Source organism: Carex rostrata, chromosome 14, assembly GCF_964058835.1.
Source record: "Carex rostrata chromosome 14, lpCarRost1.2, whole genome shotgun sequence".
Classification (NCBI taxonomy): domain Eukaryota; kingdom Viridiplantae; phylum Streptophyta; class Magnoliopsida; order Poales; family Cyperaceae; genus Carex; species Carex rostrata.
Genome location: NC_135931.1, coordinates 5,413,771 through 5,435,703, shown reverse-complemented (window position 1 = coordinate 5,435,703; position 21,933 = coordinate 5,413,771). Strand labels below are relative to the sequence as shown.

General features: G+C 34.8%; 3 protein-coding genes and 1 long non-coding RNA gene across 9 annotated transcripts; 3 read left to right on the top strand and 1 right to left on the bottom strand.

Moving 5' to 3' along the window:
* Window positions 1-630: 630 nt before the first annotated feature.
* On the top strand, window positions 631-6,188 carry LOC144565232 (CBL-interacting protein kinase 1-like). 6 transcript variants are annotated; one of them, XR_013514858.1, is made up of 14 exons: window positions 631-1,072; window positions 1,408-1,470; window positions 2,863-2,934; window positions 3,025-3,132; window positions 3,315-3,395; window positions 3,477-3,530; window positions 3,653-3,778; window positions 3,999-4,211; window positions 4,491-4,592; window positions 4,986-5,102; window positions 5,285-5,378; window positions 5,474-5,545; window positions 5,815-5,889; window positions 6,030-6,188. XR_013514858.1 is itself a non-coding variant. In XM_078314930.1 (13 exons), exons 1-13 carry the CDS (start codon window positions 905-907, stop codon window positions 6,120-6,122), a joined length of 1,344 nt encoding a protein of 447 aa, XP_078171056.1. In that variant the 5' UTR covers window positions 631-904; the 3' UTR covers window positions 6,123-6,188. The 6 variants fall into 6 exon arrangements, 5 of the variants coding, with proteins under 5 accessions (XP_078171056.1, XP_078171060.1, XP_078171059.1 ...); XM_078314930.1 differs by lacking the exon at window positions 5,285-5,378; XM_078314931.1 differs by lacking the exon at window positions 5,285-5,378 and having other exon boundaries at window positions 782-1,072; window positions 3,034-3,132.
* Window positions 6,189-15,268: 9,080 nt separating this feature from the next.
* LOC144565572 (uncharacterized) lies at window positions 15,269-17,953 on the top strand. The gene is made up of 3 exons (XM_078315362.1): window positions 15,269-16,770; window positions 16,878-17,694; window positions 17,766-17,953. Exons 1-3 carry the CDS (start codon window positions 15,445-15,447, stop codon window positions 17,951-17,953), a joined length of 2,331 nt encoding a protein of 776 aa, XP_078171488.1. The 5' UTR covers window positions 15,269-15,444.
* A 623-nt stretch (window positions 17,954-18,576) lies between these two features.
* On the top strand, window positions 18,577-21,789 carry LOC144565784 (Chaperone DnaJ-domain superfamily protein). The gene is made up of 6 exons (XM_078315622.1): window positions 18,577-18,778; window positions 19,074-19,166; window positions 20,005-20,035; window positions 20,630-20,656; window positions 21,111-21,240; window positions 21,530-21,789. The coding sequence occupies exons 1-6, from the start codon at window positions 18,713-18,715 to the stop codon at window positions 21,582-21,584; spliced, it is 402 nt and encodes a 133-aa protein (XP_078171748.1). The 5' UTR covers window positions 18,577-18,712; the 3' UTR covers window positions 21,585-21,789.
* Window positions 19,095-19,969, bottom strand: LOC144565785 (uncharacterized). The gene is made up of 2 exons (XR_013514968.1): window positions 19,469-19,969; window positions 19,095-19,204 (listed from the first exon to the last, which is right to left on the bottom strand). It is a non-coding gene; the product is annotated as an uncharacterized LOC144565785 (long non-coding RNA).
* Window positions 21,790-21,933: the final 144 nt, after the last annotated feature.

Below are 21,933 nucleotides of genomic sequence, written 5' to 3'. Positions count from 1 at the left end.
TAACAAAATGCATATCTTTTGACAAAAATAAATAAAGTTAAGTGGTTGATAAGAAATGTCTGATACAAAAAAAATAGTTTAGAATAATAAAGTATTTTTAAAAAAAGATTTGTATTCAAACAATTTTTGGGACGAATAAATATGTTTTTCAAGATACTAAAATTAATAAAATAAAAATGACACGATAAGTTGTATGGAACTTTATGTATAGAAATACAAACAAAATATTATTTGAAAAATTTGTCTACACCAAATAGTTTTAGTAGCGAGGAGATAAGAATTAAAATATAAGAGTTGTCTGATTAGAATACTATTTGAATATACACACCAAATTGTTAAAAAGATTAGTTTTAGATAGTCTTCAGATAAAAAACAATGAAAACTAATAATATATTTACAAATGTACAAATCAAGATAAGATTATTTTGTAGTTGTAATATGAGGTCTGTTAAAAATAAAAGGCAATACTATACTTCAAGGGTGTATTTTATATTTTGACATTTTCAAGGGCAAAAAAGAAAACTATGCCAAAATTTAAATCCAGTAATCCACGTAGCGGATCGGATCAGTTGATCACCATTTCCTTCCATAAATAGGTTCAGTTGCTTGTAATTATCTCCTCATTCGCAGTCTGTCTATGATCTTCTCCAAACTCTCTTTCTTAACTTCCACAAATAAAAACAAATAAGATAAAAAAGGAAATCTTAGATTCGCTCCTCCAAATCCTGCAAAATCTTAAAGGAATCTACTGATCATGCTCTAACAAACGCCAAACTCAAAGACCCCTCTCTCTCTCGAGAGAGATAGATAGTAAGAGAGAGAGCATTGATAAAAGAAAAGGCAGTTGATCGTAGCGAGAGAGAAGTTACTAGTTAGAGGGGGCGAGAGCGGGAAAGATCAGATAATGACGAAAGAAGCAAAAGTTATAATGGGGAAATATAAGATTGGGTGTACGCTTGGGGAAGGAGGTTTCGGGACAGTCAAGTTCGCGCGCCACGTGGCGACCGGCGAACCCTTCGCCATTAAAATCCTTGAGCGCCATTCCGTCCTCGCTCGCAAATTCCACGAGCAGGTAATTCTTTCACTTCTTCATTCTTGTTCTTTTCTCCTATTGGCGCGTGCGTTCTTTCGTAAATTTGTGATGTGCGTTTAAATTTTGACATTTTGCCACTGTATGACTGAATCCTCACGGGAAGCTCTTTGTCAGAAATTTCTGTATTTTGCCAATTTACTGGGATACCCAGTCAAATTTGACATTTTGTATCCAGGTTATTGTTTCTTCGTTTATAATTGGATATGTTGAATAAATTTTTGTTGTGGGCTTTAATGTCATTATGCTTTTCTTTGTTTCGTCGGTGCATTTTTCGGTTATCATACTATATTATTGTTTTTGATGTGCGGTTTCAGCTAAAAAGGGAGATTGGGACGCTAAAGCTGCTCAGGCATCCCCATATCGTTCGGTTGCATGAGGTCAGAATCAGATTGAGTCTCGAAACTTTTTTTTCTTTTTGATAAAAATTTTTCCATACTTTTTTGGGAATTTTATGTATACCCTTAAGAAACTTCGAATATCATATTTATCTTTCTAATTTTAAAAATTCACAGATTCACTCAATTAATTGTTTGTTTTTATTTAAACCTATTTTAAATTATAAAGTATCTATTTTATTATTTACTAAAACTTAAAAAAATTGTAGCATGTTTAAGATTATTGTTCAGTCTTGTAATTAGTCAGATGTGAGAGTAAATATATATATTTTTTTAATTGTGACATGCTCACAAATATATATCTAAATGCATCACAAGTAGAGAAATAAATCATTTGTCCTAAAAAAACAACTAATTAGAAGCTTAAATTTTTTTCGTACACGTACTGTATATTTTTATTTTAATAAATAATAAAATGATAACTTTGTAAATTTAAAATGAGTTTTAATAGAGAAAGGTAATAAAATAGATAAATTTGTGAGTTTTTGAAATTTAGAACATTAAATATGATATTTTGAATTTTAGAGAAAAAATACATAATTTTGTGGTGTTTGAGGGATGTACATGAAACTCTCCTTTTTTTGGGACAAAACAGAGGGAAGCTACGAATAATTCCTTTCTTTGCAAGCACGCTTATTATTACGTGCGAAAACTAATTGTACAAGTAATAATTAAGCGAACGTAAAAGGTATTTTCTCTTCCTAAGGGAGATACAAATCCTATTTGAGCTTTATTTTTTTATGAAGAGAGAAAGAGAGATGAGATGTGGCTTCCACTCCTAACTTATTATTGAACCAAGTTAGAATATTATATATCCAGTGTTATAATATTCTAGCAGAATATTTTGAATAACTGATCAAATTGATGGTGATTAATTCCAACGTATATAGAAAAATGTTTTGAAGAATGTCAACTCTGTACCTTGCCCTCGTAATTATTTAATAAACCTTGTGTAACGCATTTGATGTTTTTGTTGATTTTTGAAAACTCATAAAATTATTTAATAATCCATGTGTTACATATTTGATTTTTTTTGTTAAGTTGTCAAAGAGTCATAAAGTTAATTAATAATTCTCGTGTAACACATTTGATGTTTTTGTTCATTTGTTTATCTGTTTCACATTACACCCTTGGAACTTGGAAGATAGGCACCCACAAATAAATTAGTCATATGATTTTTTGCATGCATTTCCTTTAAAATGAATATGGCTTTTGCAGAGACATCCATAGCCTGCTAGCTAGTAATTTTGCAGCAAGTTACATGACAAAACGTTATTGTAGAATTTTACTGCGTTATTTCATTTTCATTTTTTGTACAATATTTGCAAGGAATTTATTAAACATGGCACTTATACTTCAATTCTAATAATGTAGGTATCAGCAAGCCAGACTAAAATATACATTGTCCTGGAGTACGTAAGCGGAGGCGAGTTATACAACAAAATTGTAAGATTTTGACTTACTAGTCGTTGTGATGTAATGTAACCTGGAATTAATTTAATTATTCTAACGTACAGCATCATTTTTCTCTTCAAGGAAAAACAGAGAAAGCTTTCAGAACAAGAAGGAAGAAAGATATTTCAGCAGATAATTGATGCTGTGAGCTATTGTCATGACAGAGGTGTTTATCATCGGGACCTAAAGGTAATAAAATCAAATCTCAACACATTTGACAAGAGTCATGGCATCAAATTGCCAAAGGGCCATAAGGAGAGTGATTTTTCAATAATTCCACTAGAACTTCTTCATTTTCCCAAGAAACCATTAAAGGTTGGGTTTTATGACTACTTCATAACTTCTGACCCAGTAATTTTTGTTTATTACAGCCAGAAAATATTCTTATGGATGCAAAAGGAAACATAAAGATATCCGATTTCGGTTTAAGCGCGCTGCCTCAACATCTTGGGGTTAGGATCTCTGGCATTAATTTTGTATTGTGAATGCAAATAGACCTTTAGTACTAATATCATAATTTTATTTCATGCCAGAGAGATGGACTGCTACATACTACCTGTGGTAGTCCTAATTATGTTGCACCTGAGGTAAGATTAATATTTCTATTACATTAGGGAGAAAAATAGTCATTTTATTTTGACAAAAATAAAAGAATTTCTCTACTATGTATAGGACCTTGGATTGATTAATGAAATTTTTTTATGGATAGGTCCTTCTTAATAGAGGATATGATGGCTCTCTATCAGATATTTGGTCTTGTGGTGTGGTTTTGTATGTTATTCTCACAGGAGACCTACCATTCGATGCGAACAATATTGCACTTTTATGTCAAAAGGTGAGTGATAATTTCTCAAAGGATCTGCTTTCCAATTGACTTTGGTGCTATCAAAAGATGATACCTAGAAACAAAATCTGGTAAAAGAAAGAAAGACCATAACAGCAGAGTAATAGTACTGGTTTGATATGGATTCTGAGATCATCAAAACTATCTTTCATTTCAATAATCTCACGGGTCTAAAATTGAAGTACATTTTTCTCCTGAATGTGTTAACTAGATAGTAAAGGGGGATATGAAAATCCCAAAATGGCTTTCACCGGGAGCACAAGACATTTTGAAGCGGATCCTAGACCCAAGACCCATCACCCGTTTAAATATGGCAGGTATAAAAGCCCATGATTGGTTCAAACAAGATTATACTCCTGCAGTGCCGTACGAGGATGAAGAAGAATGTACGACAATTGGCGATGCAAGTGTATCAATTAAACAGGTAACAACAAAACAAGAGAAAATTTAATCATTTTAATTGCCAGTTCATGTTCAAGCTTGCAAAAGTTGAAAATAGAGTGTATCATTTTACCAGACTAGGAGAAGCTTTACTCATCCCTCCAGAATGAATGAGAAAAATATTCACCCTCTGCATTCATTAAAACTACCCTGTATATTCTTGGAATACAACTTGCAGTAATGATGGGGCTGTTGAGAGCATGTCAACATCTGGGAATTAAAGTTAAATAAGTCTGAATTATTTTTCATCTGTTTATTCCAGCAAACGGAAGAATATGACAGTACATCACCTACGCAAATAAATGCATTTCAGCTGATTGGCATGTCGTCATACTTTGATCTTTCAGGATTCTTTGAGAAAGAGGTGTGAATGCCATACTTCCTTCTGTGATATTATTATTTTGACAACAATATAAGTTTCTGATTGACTGAAATAATTCCCAAAGGAACACCAATACATGTTTGTATTAAATCTACTTATTGTATCATTTGGATAGTTGTAATACTTAAGTTCACAACTATTGGGATTATATTTTAAAATCATTAACAAAGCGAGATATTTTCGTATTTTGTAATTACATAAATCATCTCGAGTTTTCATTGTGGATAATTTGTGGGAACGGTTTTCCTTTACAAAATTGTAGATAGAAGAACAAATTCAAGGCCACTGGTTGCAAAACCTAGGCAGTAAATTTTTTAAGCAACATTAATTGGAAAACTAATGATTTGATATAAGCTCGAATTTGTCTAATTGTAGGAAGCCTCAGAGAGGAAGATTAGATTTACATCGACATATTTACCAGCAGATTTATTTGAGAAGATTGAAGGTATTGCTTCTACAATGGGCTTTCAAGTTCTACGCGCCAATGGCAAAGTATGTATAATTAAATAGCCCTTTAGCAACCTCTTTATTCATCCTTAGAAAATATACATGAGTGCTACTCCAGACAAGAAAACCGGGGTGGATTATCCACAAATATTCTTTCTCTGTCAAACTTATTTGGAAATGCCCATAATACCCTCCGTAGTATTAAAGCAGAAATATAGAATATTCAGATTCTTTTGGGTAAGAAATCAAGGGAGGGACATTTTCAAAGTGTCTGTATACACATATATATGCAATAATTTTTTCTTTTACTGAGTATATCAGGTACTCTCGTGTTTTTGTTTTGTACATGAAAGTTTTTGTCTAGTGAAGGCTCATTGATCTTATTGAATTAATTGTGGAATATTCCTTTTCTGTAGCTGAAACTAATGCAAAGAAGAAAGACTACTCTTGGTCTGAAAAGTACTCCATCCTTGTTAGTCTCAGCGGAGGTATATTTTCTTATTTTAAGCTAAACATAGGTCAATTTATTGTTTTTATATATATATTAAAGACAAAAGGTAATTTGTATCATTCAGAAAGGCATTAGTAAAATTATGGTCTGAACTTGAAGACAATAAAAACACATCTCACATTTAATACTATAGTTTTGCAGTGTCAGTCAGTATATAGAATTTTATGAGTTGTTTTCCTGTATACGTCTGTTTTAGTTTTTTTTCTCATTTTTTCAAAATTTTGAAGTGTGTGTTATTTATTACAGGTGTTTCAGATCAGCCCTTCTCTCTATGTAGTGGAACTTAGGAAATCTTGTGGAGACTCTTCGTTGTATAGAAAGGTTATCTCTCTCTCTCTCTCTCTGAGTCACTGGAATATACTGTTATTAGCCAGTATGCTAGTTTTTTCATACAAATGCCGCAGACTATGTTTTATTTTAAATTTCCAAAACTAATAAGGATCTTTTGGAAATGTGTACAGTTGTGTGCAAAGCTGTCAGAAGACCTGGGTGCGTACGAGTGCCAGCAATTACAGAAGACTCATTCTTGTCCAGTGTCTCTTTGTGCTCTGTGACCAACATTTTGTCAAAAGAATATGTTTAGTTTGTACAGACATAGTTTTACAAAAAAAATTAATAAATTGTCAGCTGTTATAGCTCTTACATGTTTTCCATTATTTCTTTTCTTTTGATGTAGCGAGATTGTACTTGCAATTTCATAAAGAAAACAAAATAGCAATCCTATAATGGATTAATGAGTCCTGTTTGTTTGCTGATATGAACTTCTCCCTAGCTACCTCACACATTTAGGTTTGTTTAACAGTATTCTTGTGAAGGAAAAAAGGGAAAAACATTCAAATTTTTTGTTTGTTTTGGTCATGCAATAATCTACATAGGAATGCCAGCGGATCAGATCGAGTCTGTATAATCTTGTTATAAATGTTATGGTTAATACCTTGATCCGATCTACCACGGATGAGAAATAGTTTATCTACATCTTGATCATTTATCCACTGAATCGGTCTTAATGGATCAGTTCAGGTATAGGTTTTGATATGTAATTAAAATTATTTATTTTCCATGCAGTAATGGATTAATTTTATTGTGTAAAGCATTCTCCTTTCACTGGTCATTTGTTTAATTAATTTTTGCATTTCAATATCATCATGGTTAAACTGTATTTTCAAAAATAAATAAATAACAAACGACTGAGAACGAAAAATAAAATGCAATACTATTACGGTTTACGGAAATGACAGATGCTAGAAAACAGAAACAAAAAATGCTTAGTAATACCTGATTAACTTAATGAATGATGCAATACGTACTGGTACGTATTTGGTAGTCTACAATTTTAAAAAAAAAAAAAAAGGCTAATGGCCCGTTTCATATTAATGAAACAAGATAATTACAAAAACCAGTTCATCAGAGCAAACTTCTCTGAGCTGGGCACTTACCAGTTTGGTAGTTTACAAATAATTTTGTAACATCGCAAATAAGTTTGTAACATCGCTTCTAATAATAAGAAGGTTATAAAATCAAAGAACGTTCTTTTTGTACAACTAATGACGGTGTAAGATTGAAATTATATAGAATCTCTAGAACTAATATAGGTGCCGTGTCCGTGTCACCACTCTTCTCTTGACTCATCACATTAATTAGTAGTTCAAATGGATTATAGTTAATATTTGGCATTTTTTTATAATGAAAGGGCACCAACTAACGTGGAAATATGCATATATTATTCTTCTTCTTCTTTTTAATTGAGAACGGCTATCAAGTCTGATTATATTAAAATTAAAATTAAATCAAAATCATTCAACATCTTACAGCGGTAAACAACGATCGACATCATCAATACTAAGGATGAATCTGTGTTAGCGAATGAAGATCAATATTTATTTTTTTTAAAAATTATGCTTACAAATGAATATTTTATATAATATAGAATAATTAATCTTATACTCAGCATGAAAATTTTATATAATTAATTTATAATATATGTTTAACTCACATAATTTACAATTCTAACTCCACATACTATCTAAACAGTAATCACACAACATAACAATTGATGACAATCAATAAAATGGATAAAAATTTCTTCCCCGTAGTGACTGACAGAGGTCGACCCACATGGTCCTAGGACGGGCAGCCTCCCCCTAGATTTTGAGTTTTAGTGGTGATCTATCAGTCTTAATTGACGCTTTGCCCTCTCCTGAAAACTTTTTTTCCACTCTGGATGTTTGATTTATAATTCGAGTTAAATTTAGTATTAAAATCAAAATAATTTTTTTGAATTATGATTGGTAATTAGAATTATAAGTTTAAGCATCAATAATTATAAGTCAGAGTATTGGAAAGTATAAGTCAAAGTATTTTTTTTTATGAGTATCAAGTTAGCTAATAAATTTAAATCTAATTAGCTATTTAAATTCGATATGATATTTTTTTTTTATTCTCATGATGAAAATCCGCTGATAACCGAAATTAGTCAACTACTACCGGTTATCCCGGTAGTTGCTTTTGGAAGATTTCTTCAGCCGTGTATAGTAGCATCACATTACATACATCAAAACATATTTTTTGGACCTTAAAAATATTGTCTAAAATATTAAACGTAGGACTTAAATATTTTTATGAGCAAAATTAGGGTGTGATGTGCTTACCAAGAGAGATTGGTGAGCACACCTTCAAATAGCTATTGGATTGATTCCGAACTACAAATTCAAACCGTTGAAATACAAGTACTTCGTAAGTGATGCATGTACATAAAATATTTTAAAGTTTCGAATTCATTAAGTACATGGTCAAGCGGTCAAAACAATGATGAAAAATTAATACATAAAACATTTAAAAAATAATTTATAAAATGTCCATTGTTTTGACCGCTTGACCGTGTGCTAAATGAATTCGAAATTTAAAAAAATTTGCATGTACATGCATCACTCACGAAGTACTTGGACTTTAACAGTTTAGATTCGTAGTTCGGAGTCAATCCGATAGTCATTTGGAGGTGTGCTCACCAACCCCTCTTGGTGAGCACATCGCACCCTAGTTTTACTCTATTTTTATTCTCGACTGTTATGTACATTTTTTATTTGAAATTGAGACAACTTTTTCTTAAAATTGTTTCATGTCATTCAACCAATTTATTTATTTTCAACAAATTAATTAATTTTATTCTTTTCGAATTTATTTTCAGTAAAAAAAGAAAGGTGAAACCTTCAAATGAATTCAAAAGTAGATCCCATAACATTGGACCTACTCCTTTCTTCTATTGTTCAACATTTTTAGAAAGAAAAATTGCTGAATAGTTCAACGTTTCTGTCTAAAAAAACGCTTAATTATTTAACATCAACGTTTATATTATGAGATGAGATTAGAATGAGTTCGGTATTATAAAATCAATTTCTTTTATTTGTTTATGTTATGAATAAAAAAATCGGCTCTATCAGAGTTTGACCGTTGCGTGACTAGAGAGAAAAAAACGTGCCGTGCCATATCGTGCCATAACTTTAGTCTCGTACTGCACTGGCACACTGTGATCAAATTAATTTTCTACGTACTATGTCGTGATCAAAATGTCAAGGGGTGGTTACGGCACGCGAATAGTCACATTACATGAGTCACACCGTGTCCAAAATGCCGTGACTAGATGTGACTCGCGTGACCATTTTATTATAATTTAAGTAATTTATTCAAAATTCATTATTTGATCAAGATCTAATAGTTCTAATTACACATGTCTCGCATGATCACGTGCCTTATCGTACCATAATTAGATATTTTGCATGACGTACGGTGTCAAATTTTCAAAAGATAGTCACAACATGCGAATAATTACAGTACTGGACACGCAAGTCACGACATGTAATTGATACGCATATTGTACCATTCCGTACTGTAAACATACCGTTCCGTAACGGACCCTGCTCCGTCGTGCCAATTTTCTCATTCTATGCGTGACTTCATTGTTTGTTAGCGGCCATTTTTATTAATACCCCCCCCCAAAAAAAAGGAAATTTTAAAATTGCCTCCATGTTTGGTTTTTTTTCAAAACTGCCCCCACCACTGGGCCCGCGGGCGGCCGAAAACACCAAGCAGACTGCCCCCTACAGGGGCGGACCACACCCCTACCAGACCGCCCCCTGCAGGGGAGGGCCACACCTCTAGCAGACCGCCCGGGCCAGAGACGGTCCTCTTTTTTTTTTTTTAGAGAGAGATCTTAATATTTTGATTTAAATAATTTTATGAAGAAATTTTTTTCTTGTTTAGAGTGTATGCCATAAAATAAGACATTTGATATATTTACACAATGATGTCGTAACTCTTTATAACTATTTGATTTGTCAGTTGGATATCATGTTAGTGTTGGTGTCCTAGATCCAGATCATATCTATGATATGTTTAGTTTATTAGTGAATGATTTTATCATTTTGTACCTTGAGTATTCATATTAGTGGATCATTTGAGTTGATGACTTAAATTGTAGAACTTCACAATGAATAAATTTGTTTACTCTTAAATGTTCCTTATCTTAGCAATCAGCAAAGGTACACTGGTTGACCATATAAGATAAGTGTGGTGATTAGATGATGGCCATGTTCTATAGGTTATAAATAAGGAGTTATCGATCTAATCACACATGTGCATACATGGAGATGTATGGCACTGGACAGACCCAATAATGAAATATCATATGGATTGTGTTCTGTGTCATTGATATTTCATTGTGTCTAGAATTCTTTGGTTGGGATATTTATTTTTCTTACATAAGGGATGTGTATTGTTGGTACTGTCCAACGCTCTCTTTAACCAGGAGTTATAAAGGCAGTTACTGCAGTGCATATAACTTATGCGGAAGAACGATACGTATCAAGAAACCATTGTCCCTTATATGTTAATATAAGTGATGATATCTCTGGGCCCCTTGATAAAGTTTATATTATGTGCATGCAATATGATTATATGATAATCATATCATAATTAAACTTCAGGAAATCAAGAAAGAATAATTGGTAAGGATGACACATTCCTACCTTACGATTATTTGGATATCATGTGGCAAGGAATTGACACAACAACATTTTTAATGTTACAGGGATCGTAATTTTGCATTGTGCTTTTTCATCCACGTCATTTGGGTAATCAATATACCATGGCTAGTTGTATCATTGATTTATGGAATTAAAATGTTTAATTCTATTGCCATAATGATAGGATCCCATAGGGTCACACCATATGAAAGATTAAAAGAAAATATATTAATAAAGTATATGTGCTATGTTAATTATAAGAAGTTATAATTAATTTGTACAAATTATATGTTATTAATATATGAACAATTTTATGACATGGAGATGTTATAAAATAATCCTAGTAATATTTAAAGTATGTGTGACATATTTTAAATAGCTTTTGACACATGAGAGATGCATATAAATTAACATGGAATATTAATTTATATGTTGGCCTCTTTTAATGTATGGGATTGTGGACTTAATTAAATATTAATATGATTAATATGTTTAAGCCCAAAGCCCAAATATATGCTGGGGAGAATTGATTAGTAATGGCATGATTTAAGGAATATTTAAATATGTCATTAAATCTAATCAATCTCATTAAAGAGCAAAGAGATTTCTGGACAGATTTTTTAGGTAACTTTGAACTGGAATTTGAAAGGGCAAATACTAATCATTCTGGACGCATAACCTATGTAATCTGTAGCCCTTGGAGTCTAGAATCCAATGGTGAAGATTTCAAGTCGTTTGGAGTTACCTAGAAAAAGATATAAGGATTTTAGTACCGAAAGGTCAGAAGTTCTGTGAAAGATATCTTGGCCGAAATTTGCTCTTTTCTCCTCTATTCCAATTTTTCTCATGTGTTGAGATCTAGAAATCCTCTAATAAGTTTTCAGAAATTAAGAAGAGGGTTAAATTAGGATTAAGGTTCTACTTGTTAATCTCTTACTAGCCTTAGAGATACAAGTATTTATTTAATCTCTCGGTGGATACCTAAGGAGGCTCGTCATTTGAGGGGCTAAAGCACAACCACCATTGAAGGAGGAAGGGAATAAGAAGTTGCTAAGCAAGACAACTCTTCTTGATTTGATTTGGAGATCAAATCCAAGATATTATGTTATTCCATTCTTGATTAGGCTAATTAAGATTGTTTCTTGCACTTACAATAACTAGATCGTTTGTTTTGAGTCGAATAAAATTTTTTTTTATTCCTTGCTATCTAAGCATCAAAACTTTCATATCACAAGTCTAAATATAACATTAATTAAGGAATTGACATTAATTATTAATAATTTATTTTATTCAAATGTACACAAGGAAATATAGTTAGATTGTCTCAATGATGTCAACTTCTTCTTTTTTTAGAGAGAGAATAATTGGATTATTTGATTATTGTCAACATATACCATTTGCTCGGAGATAGGCAAACGAACACAATAAATAGTAAATGCATTTTAAAATAATTATATGAATAATTCTTGAATAACCTTAGGCTTTTGACTAAATAAAATACCGATCGTTGTACCTCTACCCCCGGGCGATATTCGCATCCGTCTCGTTCCCCCCTTTCCGAAAAGTCATCATACGCGCAAATCCGACATTCATAGCCAAAGTTATTGATGTTTGAAGTTTTGAAAAAGCCAAGCGTTTGGAAATTCATAACTAATTGCAGAAAAATCCAAACAAATTGAAATTTGTGTCAATTCTGTATATTTTTCAATGCTCTGCATGCTGGTGTATCACTTTTGCAGTTTGGTTCCTATATCAGTCCAGACTTGCTGATTTACCAGAAGAGGTCAAATTTGATGTTTTTAGTCTTATGATAGCCAACTGACAAACCAAATCAAAGTTATAAAGAGTTACGATATCACTGCATAAATATACCAAATGTCTTATTTTTTGGCATACACTCTAAACAAGGAAATTTTTTCTTCATAAAATTATTTAAATCAAAATATTAAGGTATCTCTAAAAAAAAAAGGACTGCCCGGACCACAGGAGATTTGGTCCCTAGTGGACCGCCCCTGGCCCGGGCAGTCTGCTAGAGGTGTGGCCCGCCCCTGTAGGGGATGGTCTGCTTGGTGTTTTGGGCCGCCTGTGGGCCCAGCGGTCGGAGCAGTTTTGAAAAAAAAAAACCAAACACGTGGGCAATTTTTAAATTTCCTTTATTTTGGGTATTAATAAAAATGGAAAATTTCCGGTGTGCCATTCAAAATGTCAAAATAGCCAATTTCCCCATAAATACATCATAATAGCTATTATGCCCATGTAAACTTCATTTTCTTTCTTTTATACCCAATCCATTTATTTAATCTTTTCTTTAGTTATTTTCAAATTGTATGGACAAATTTACCCTTTTATTATTAAAACAGAGGTAATGTAATTGAGTCAGAGTGAACTATTTTCTCGGAGCTCCTACTCTGATTCTCTTAGTAGGTTCCATCTCTTCCCTCCTTCCCTCTCCTTCCTCAAAGAAAATATAGCTTCTCCCTGACTCCTCTTCGTTGTGCTCTTCCGCACACAGCCTGTTCCGAAGTGGTCCTTCGTTGCCCTCTTTCCTCTTGCGCCAATCTGTCTCGGACCGCCCTTTTCCGCTCTCTCCCTCTCTAACAATCTCGAGGTCGTGATACCTGACGAAAATCGACAGCTCTCGATTCGATTCTTGGCAAGTGTTATGAACAAGGAAGAAGCTTCAAATCTAGAATCAGACAACAACCGGCAACTAAATTTTTGTTGTTGTTATATTTGAACTAGTAGTTTACATTTGATTTCATGAATTCAATAACTAACATCTTCAATGATGTATAAAATTGAAAATTGGCCGTTACTGGTATATGCCATGTCAGTTGCTTAACCTTTACTAATCAACATTGCTAAATACTATTTAAAATTACCCTATTCGAACTAATTAAATTGCGTCATTTGAACCATCAACCAGTATTGCCCCATTCGAACTGATTAAAATTGGATTTCCTGCTATGGCAAGGGGACTATTTCTGAAAAGTTTGTTTAGCAATCACGCAACGAACTTATTGAAATTGCAATTTACTCGGGCCATTTCTAAGAGTAAAGCACTGATTCATGAAAAGATGAATGACAATTTTTACAAAACCACTCTTACCAGTTCAACTTCAAAAAATCATCAAATAACACAATTTGCTACACAATAAAGACACGGGGCAGAGAAGAGAGAGAGAGACGGAAGCCGTACATTTGCCCTTGTATTATGAGATGAGCTCATTCACATGAGGCACGAGAGATGGAGCGTGTATAGTTGATAGATAGATAAGAGAGGTGATCCGTTGTTGATGACTTTTCCCGTCACAAGCTCACGATTTACTGGCAGGATGGAAGGAGGATGTCACTGTTAAATTAAATGGATACCTCCATTTAATAGTAAAGGGTAAATTTGTCCATACAGTTTTAAAATAACTAAAGAAAGGATTAAATAAATGGGTTGGGTATAGAAGAAAGAAAATAAAGTTTACATGAAAATAATAGCTATTATGATGTATTTATGGGAAAATTGGCTATTTTGACATTTTGAATGGGCACATCGAAAATTTTCCCTAATAAAAATGGCCGCTCTGTTAGTCTCTTCATATAAAGTTGTGTTAGGTATCATAGTTGTATCATTGAAGTAGGCCGTTTCCCGGCCATTTTTATTAATATTCTTAAAAAAATAGAAAATTTTAAAAATGCCCCTCTCTCTAATTTTTTTTCATACATGCCCTGACCGCCTGGGCCTGGGGCGGCCCAAAACAGCTAGTGAGGCGCCCCAGGGCCCGGCGGCCCATACCTTAAGTGAGGCGCCACCCCCTGGGGCGCCCCACTAGTCCTGTGATTTAAACGCATTTTCTGCCTCTGTCACTTCCCGATCTCAGACCTTCTCTGGAGGCGATAACTGGGGAAAATAGGTATGTTTTTTTAATTATAATAATTAGTAATTATAATTATAATAATTAGTAATTATAATTATAATAATTAGTAATTACTGTTCCAAATTTACTGTTGCACTTACTGTAGCGTACTGTACATTACTGTTGACATTTACTGTAGCGTACTGTACATTTACTGTTGACCTGTACTGTATCGTACTGTACATTATTGTTGGTATTTACTGCAGCGTACTGTACAATTACTGTAGCAATTGCTGTACACCTACTGTAGAAAAATTGTAATTTTTTTTAATTTTGTTTATTTATTTTTCAATTAGTCATTTATTAATGTACCCATTATTATGTCATGTAATACTTGTAAATTTTTTTTTTAAAATGTAGTTTGTTAAAGAAGAGATGTTAGTTGCACTGTATGTCGGCGGCAAGCTAGAAAGGGATGAAGATGGCGTGCATTACACGAAAGAAGTCGCATTTGGCTTCGAGATTAATGAAAATACCACATTTGAGGAACTGAAGCAGCTAATATACGAAAAGACATCTGTAAACCCCAACAGGTATGAAATAGAGTTGGCTACACGGATTGACAACTCACGTGGGGGGGGGGGGGTAGACCTTACTTTGTTAAGTTTCCAATAACAGATGCCAATTTGTGGAGAGTTGTGTATACTCAATTTGTAGCTTGTGGGGTCCCGGTAATGGACATATATTCGAAGAGGGTTCCCCGCACGAGGGCTGGACCTTCAAGTTCGGCTGGGGCTGGACCTTCAGGTTATGACAACCAGAGGTACCATCAGCACTCCCCTTATGACCACCAGGAGTACCACCAGCAATCCCCTTATGACAACCAGGGGTACCACCAGGAGTATCACAGCCCCGGTAATGACAACCAGGGGTACCACAACTCCCCAGAAAATACTGAAGAGTTACCACTACCACCCAGACAGACACCCATAATCCCTAGATTTCCAACTATGCCAGAGTCAGGACCGGTACCCGTTAATCGAAATGATGTTGATGTTGATGTTGATGCTATTGATGCCGTACCAGAAAGAGAAATGGAAACGGGGGATGAATACCAAGGGGTTTGGGAAGATGATGACTTATCAGATGGTGATGCAAATGTAGCAGGGTTGTCCAGGGCAGAAAAATTCCCGATTAGAGGTCGGGGGAATAAGCATCCGGTTGCCACATTCAACGACACCACAGCTTTCGAAGAGGCAGACATTAGTTTCTTTGGTCCTCGTGTTGTATACAACAAAGAACTTGCCGCAGGGCAAGTTTATACCAGCGTAGACGAGCTTGTAAAGAAAATATATGAGACTCATGTTCACGGCAACTGGGAATGTATAATACACAAAAGGGACCGAACAAGGTTAGTTGTGCTTTGTTCAACTCACCCGCACTGCGAGTTCCGCCTTTTTGCAACCCCTGCGGGTTCAGGGGAAGCATGGATGATTAAGAAGTGCGAACCACCTCATACATGCAAGTCTGCGTCCACAAGGACAGACCATTCAAATCTGACAGCATCACTAATTGCCGATGCAATTGAGGAGGACATTAAGTTGGATCCATCGATGAGCATCAAGGCGGTGGCTATGACCGTCAGACACAAATACAAATATGTAATCCCAAAATACAACAGGCTGTGGAGAGGTCGTGAACTTGCGATTTGCAGGATATTTGGTAGTTGGAAGGACTCATATGGCTATCTGGCACCATTGCTCCAGGCCATGGCAAGTACAAATGTCGGCACCGTATATGAGCGATGGCATGGCCCTTTTTTTGATAAAGACGGTGTACTAATAGAGGGAGCTAAACAATTCAAGGGCATAGCATGGGCTTTTGGTCCTTGTATCCAGGCTGTGCCATACATCAGACCTGTTATCAGCATTGATGCATGCTTCATGTCTGGCCGTTACGAGGGGAGACTACTCATAGCATGCGCATATGATGCTGAGAACCAGCTGTTGCCTTTGGCGTTTGCAATTGTTCGTAAAGAGGACGGCGAGAACTGGGGATTCTTTATGCAGTTTTTAAGAAGACGGGTGATTGGGGAAGGGAAGTTTTTCTGTGTGATATCAGACCAGCACAAAGGAATAAAATATGTTTTTGATCGTGAAGATTACGGTTGGTCAACACGTACTGGCCAGTGTGTGCACAGGTTGTGTATGCAACACGTTGCGGAGAACCTTTCCAAGGCAACCGGAGGCGACACGTGGGTTACTGATACATTTAGATGGAATTGCAGAAAGAAAAAGCCGAGAAGGGTGGTAGAGATGACTAGCAGTTTTGCAAGGGTACATGCATTTCAATTGTTTACATATATTATTGTACTTTAAGAAAACAATTTTTTTTTACTACAATTGTTTACTTACATTATTCTATTTCCTTATTTTCTATGTAGTACATGCCAAAGGCAAATCTCTACTTAATGAAGGTGGGGAAAAATAATCCCCGAGATGTCAACGAAGATCCAGCATACGAGAAAATATATCAATCCCGGGATGGAGGTTGGCGTTGGGGAATTATGACCACCAACGGATCCGAGTCGCTGAATGCAGTATTCAAGCAGAGCCGGATGTTGCCTGTGGCTGCAGTTGTAGAGGACACATTCTACAAGTTAAATGCCTGGTTTCAGGAACGGCGTGCTAAGGCCGCAGAATTAATAAGGATGAACCAGTCATTTTCAACAAGGGTGGAGGAGAAACTAAGACGACACAGAGACAAAGGTGCAACCATGACCGTGATCCCGATGGGTAACGATGGAACAGAATTCGAAGTGCAAAATCCAAATGAGTACGTTCCTACCACCCGTAAACCAGACGGCACTATGGCGTTTGTCAAGAGGGCTTGCAAGTACGTGGTTAAATTCGGAGATGCCAGGGCGGTAACCTGTACATGCCAAGGACCCCAGCTAAGTCACATACCCTGCAGTCACGTGATGGCGGTATGCCGAGTGAGGAACTACTGTGAGGATCACTATGTTGCTGACATGTACCGTACCGATTACCTTGCTTCCACTTGGGGTGGATCTTTCCATTCTTATCCTGATCAGCATGAGTGGCCTACATATGTCGGAGATAGAATATTACCTTCAGAAGGATGGATAAGAAAGGGAAGGAGGAGACACAAGCGTATTGTAATGACCATGGACGAGATGGGTGGTAGGCGACCGTCGGGAAATCGGGCTCGCCGTTCTGTTTCCGACAGGCGCAGGGCAGGTACGTAGAATTGTACAAAATTTATTTATGCTTTAATTATATTACTAACTGAATTGCATTGTTACATTTAGATGCAATAAACGAACACAACGAAAGAGAAAATGCCAGAGTTGTCGCTGAAGCAACCGGTAGAACACAACCCCCTCCTCCTGTAAGCCAATCATCTAGTAGCCAAGCCTCTACAAGTAATGCCGCACCTGCCACTGGTACCAGAAGAACTAGTCGTTTGTTAGGTTTATTCAGACGTGGTGGCAGATAAACTTGCTATTTTGCTTATGCGAATTGATTTATTTGGTATATGTGTATGTGTATGTGTATGTGTATGTGTGTATGTGTATGTGTATGTGTATGTGTATGTGTATGTGTATGTGTGAGTTTTTTTATATGTGTATGTGTATATATGTATGTGTATATGTGTATGTGTATGTGTATGTGCATGTGTGTATGTGTATGTGTGTATATTATACATATAGTTCACCAAAGAAATAAAAATAAAAATTAAAGTTATAAAAATTTACGACATCACTTCGTAAATATATCAAATATTATATTTTTTGGCATACACATACACATATACATAATATTTTATTTTTTGACATACACATATACATAAACCCAACACTTTTTTCAACAAAATTATTCAAATCAAAATACTAAGATTTCTCAAAAAAAAAAAAAAAAAAACCAAATTACTAATGGGGCGCCCCAGGGGGTGGCGCCTCACTTGGGGTATGGGCCGCCGGGCCCTGGGGCGCCTCACTTGGTGTTTTGGGCCGCCCCTGGTCCAGGCGGTCAGGGCATATTTAAAAAAAAATGAGGAACAGGGTTATTTTTAAAATTTTCTTTTTTTTCAGGGATATTAATAAAAATGGCCGGCCGTTTCCAGTGATTCGCCACACAATCCATAATCCATTTATCCATTTAACTAACAAATAAACGAGGGTCTCGAATCCTTTAAAACCGTTCTTGCAGTCGTACATACCTATCAAAAACTGATAGCTGGGACGGAGACTGAGACATGAGAGGAGATGAAGCCATGGAGCTTTTAGGTTTTGCCCCCAATTCACGCCCGAATCCGTCTGAGGTATTGTGTTTTCAATTTATTTTTAATTTAGTATTGCGCGATATGGTATTGCAAATCTAAAATTCTTGATTGATTTAAGTATCGGACTACGGTTATTAGCTTCAATACCAGTTTTATCGCTTGGTAGTTGGTACCAGCTGCCAATTTTACCACTTTTAATTACTGTTTTGTTCATATAGTGTTGTTTGATTGAGGTTTTAGGTGAAACCACACGTTTAATTTGACGTGTTTTGTTTTTGGCTGTATTACAGCATAGTTTGGTGCAACTGGTTATTCCTCGCTTTTGCCATTGTAGGTGAAGGCGGCATATAAAAGAAAAGTGATGGAGTCACATCCTGACCTTTTCCCGGTACATCAGAAATCTCAAGCCGAGACTAAATTTAAGCAGGTTTTTGTTACCACCTAAAAGGACTTAATCTTTTTTTTCTTTTTTTTTGATGCCCTTGGCATTCTTTTCCATTGATCACAACCAATACAGTTTTAACAGAGTACAAAACATATCGTAGCATTACTCTGCCTAAGTAAACATCTCTCACTGCATGAATGTGGGATACGAAAAGCCCGTATACCCCTCAACTAATGAGCTCCCTATTTTAGCTAAAAAGTCAGCCATAGCATTTTGGCTTCGATAAACATGTTTACAGCCAAAAGCAATGATTATGACTGTAGAAGGGCTTAATTTTATTTTACAGATAAACACATACCTACTTATATTTAATCTTTAGATTTTTGGTATTTTATACAACAGAATCTGCAAATAATGTTTTATCTGGAAATGTGCATAATATAAAATTCAGATCTTCTAACTTGGTGAATTAGTCACATGGAAATTGGTAATCTGACATGGGGGCTAACCTTTTATAGAATACTCTTTATTTCTCTTTAATGGAGGTATCTGTTAGTTTGACCAAATGGATTTGATTTTCAGAATAATTTATTTTGTCAAAGTAACAGGATGTGTCAAATAGGGTACTTCACATATTCACTCAAGAAATAGGAGAAAATGAATTTTGGATTTATTTTATTAGGCAAAGTAACAGATCTTTTTTTATTTTCCAAGTGTATGTATAATTTTTGTAGGTTTTTGTGGTGGCAACCTTAAGCTTCCTTAGATTAATCAAACTTTTTACTGTAAACATTAATGGCAATGACTCTTAGAATTAAGATTTTTTTTTTCGTTTTTTCTTTGCTTTGTAGCAAATCTCCTAACTAAATTCTATGCGCAGATTTCAGAAGCATACTCGTGTCTAAAAGATTGTAAGTATCACCAATGTTTTTACACTACCATTCTTATATTCTTTCTCGAAATGAAGCACTAACATACTAAATTGGAAATTGAAAGTATCATTTGTTTACAAGCTTTACCTAATTTAGTAATTGGAAGTATCATTTGTTTTAGATTTGGTGGTGCTTAATTGCAAATTGAGTGTAAAATGAGGCTAAGATGCTGGTTAAATAGGTTCAATTGCAGAATTGAGGGCTAGTTGAAGCAAAATAGGGAGTATTGCAAAAACATAGGTTAAATTGGACAAAAATAAAGGCCTTATTGTACATTTGACTCTATCTGAGGCTATAGTTTATAATGTGAGGGTAAAGAGGCAAAAGAAGTTTATTGCTCAATTAAAGTTACCTAACTTTAAATTGGTAAAAAAAAAAAAAAAAACTTGATTCGGAGGCTCAATTGCTTGGAATAGATGCTCAACTGAACGATTGAGTAAATGCATCAACCGATATGCGCAAGATGTGCAATCCTTGTTTCAAGTTTCTAAGAATATTTGTTGTATGCTTGTTTTTGGATTCATATATGCTTATCATTTACTATGCTGAATTTTAGTTATGTTTATTTCACAGGTGAAAGACTTGGAAATCGGGCAGGAGGTAATTGCATAAAGCAGATTCATAGTGTTTAAAATATCCCAAGCTTATTGTTTACGTACTATTTTTTGCTCCCTTTTTGTGAAACAAGGTATGAAGTCCTATATCTTTTGAGAATTCGGATCCCCTGAAGTTACTCAAAGTTTGAGTTTATATCCAGACCGTCTGATCTACTTTAGCACGAATATTAAAGGGGACCCGTGCATTCCACCTTGGACCAGATTGGCCCAGATTCTGGTAGGACAATCTGGATCCAAACTCAAAATTTGAGTTACCTCAGAGGATCCAGACTCCTTTCTGTTGCCCCTTCGAAACCCACTCAGCTTCCCTTGTTGCCTCTAACTGGAACTTGCAATTTGACATTTGTTGAACATCTTGCAGCCACCTAAAATGTTAATGGCTTCTTCTGGAAATTAAATCTCACATAATTTAGTTTGGTGCTTATATCTCATGATAGGCTCATATGTACATGTTGCAAGAAGAGGGGCATATAAAAGTTATTCAAGACACAATCAGGCGTTGATTAGAACCCCGTTTATTCTCCTAATTTTGGCTACAATTTCTTTTGGTTCCTTGAATGCATCAAGGTGACTAGTCTGTACCATTTTACAAACTTTGTGCATTTTTACATCATTATTACAAAATTGAAATATGCTCCTGCAAAATTACAGATCTCTCCTCTCCCTTTCAAAAATTTAATTAATGTGCAATAAACTACCCTTAATCTCTTGTGTAAATATAATCCCCGATAAAATAACAACAGTGAGAGGGTGTTTTTATGTTTTGCAAGATCATGCTTGACATTTTGAGGTTTTGATATTTCAAATGAAATTGCCCTTTAAATAATTTATTAATAATTCTTATTATTGTGTGTAGGGCATACAGGAGAGAAAAGGAAGCATGTCCCTCGTACAATCCCTTTCTTCCTTGAACAGAGAGATCGTGTATAGTAAAACCTATAACAGCATTAAAGTGTATACCATTCACATAGTAGCATGCCAATCTCTGTTGTATTAGTAACATAAGAATCTCTTTGGATTTTGTGCATTCGATATATTTGTGTGATTCTAAGAAACATGCCAGTAAAGAACATGTAATAATTATTCATGTAGGTATATGGTTTACAAATTTCTGAATGGATGCCTAATTAAATTTTCCAGAAAAGAAGTCAAAAGATCAATAAATTTCCAAATCTAGTATATCATCAAGTTAATTGGACGAGCTGTGGTTAGTATATAAACTATTTGATTAACATGTTTTTATCAATAAAAAAAGGACAT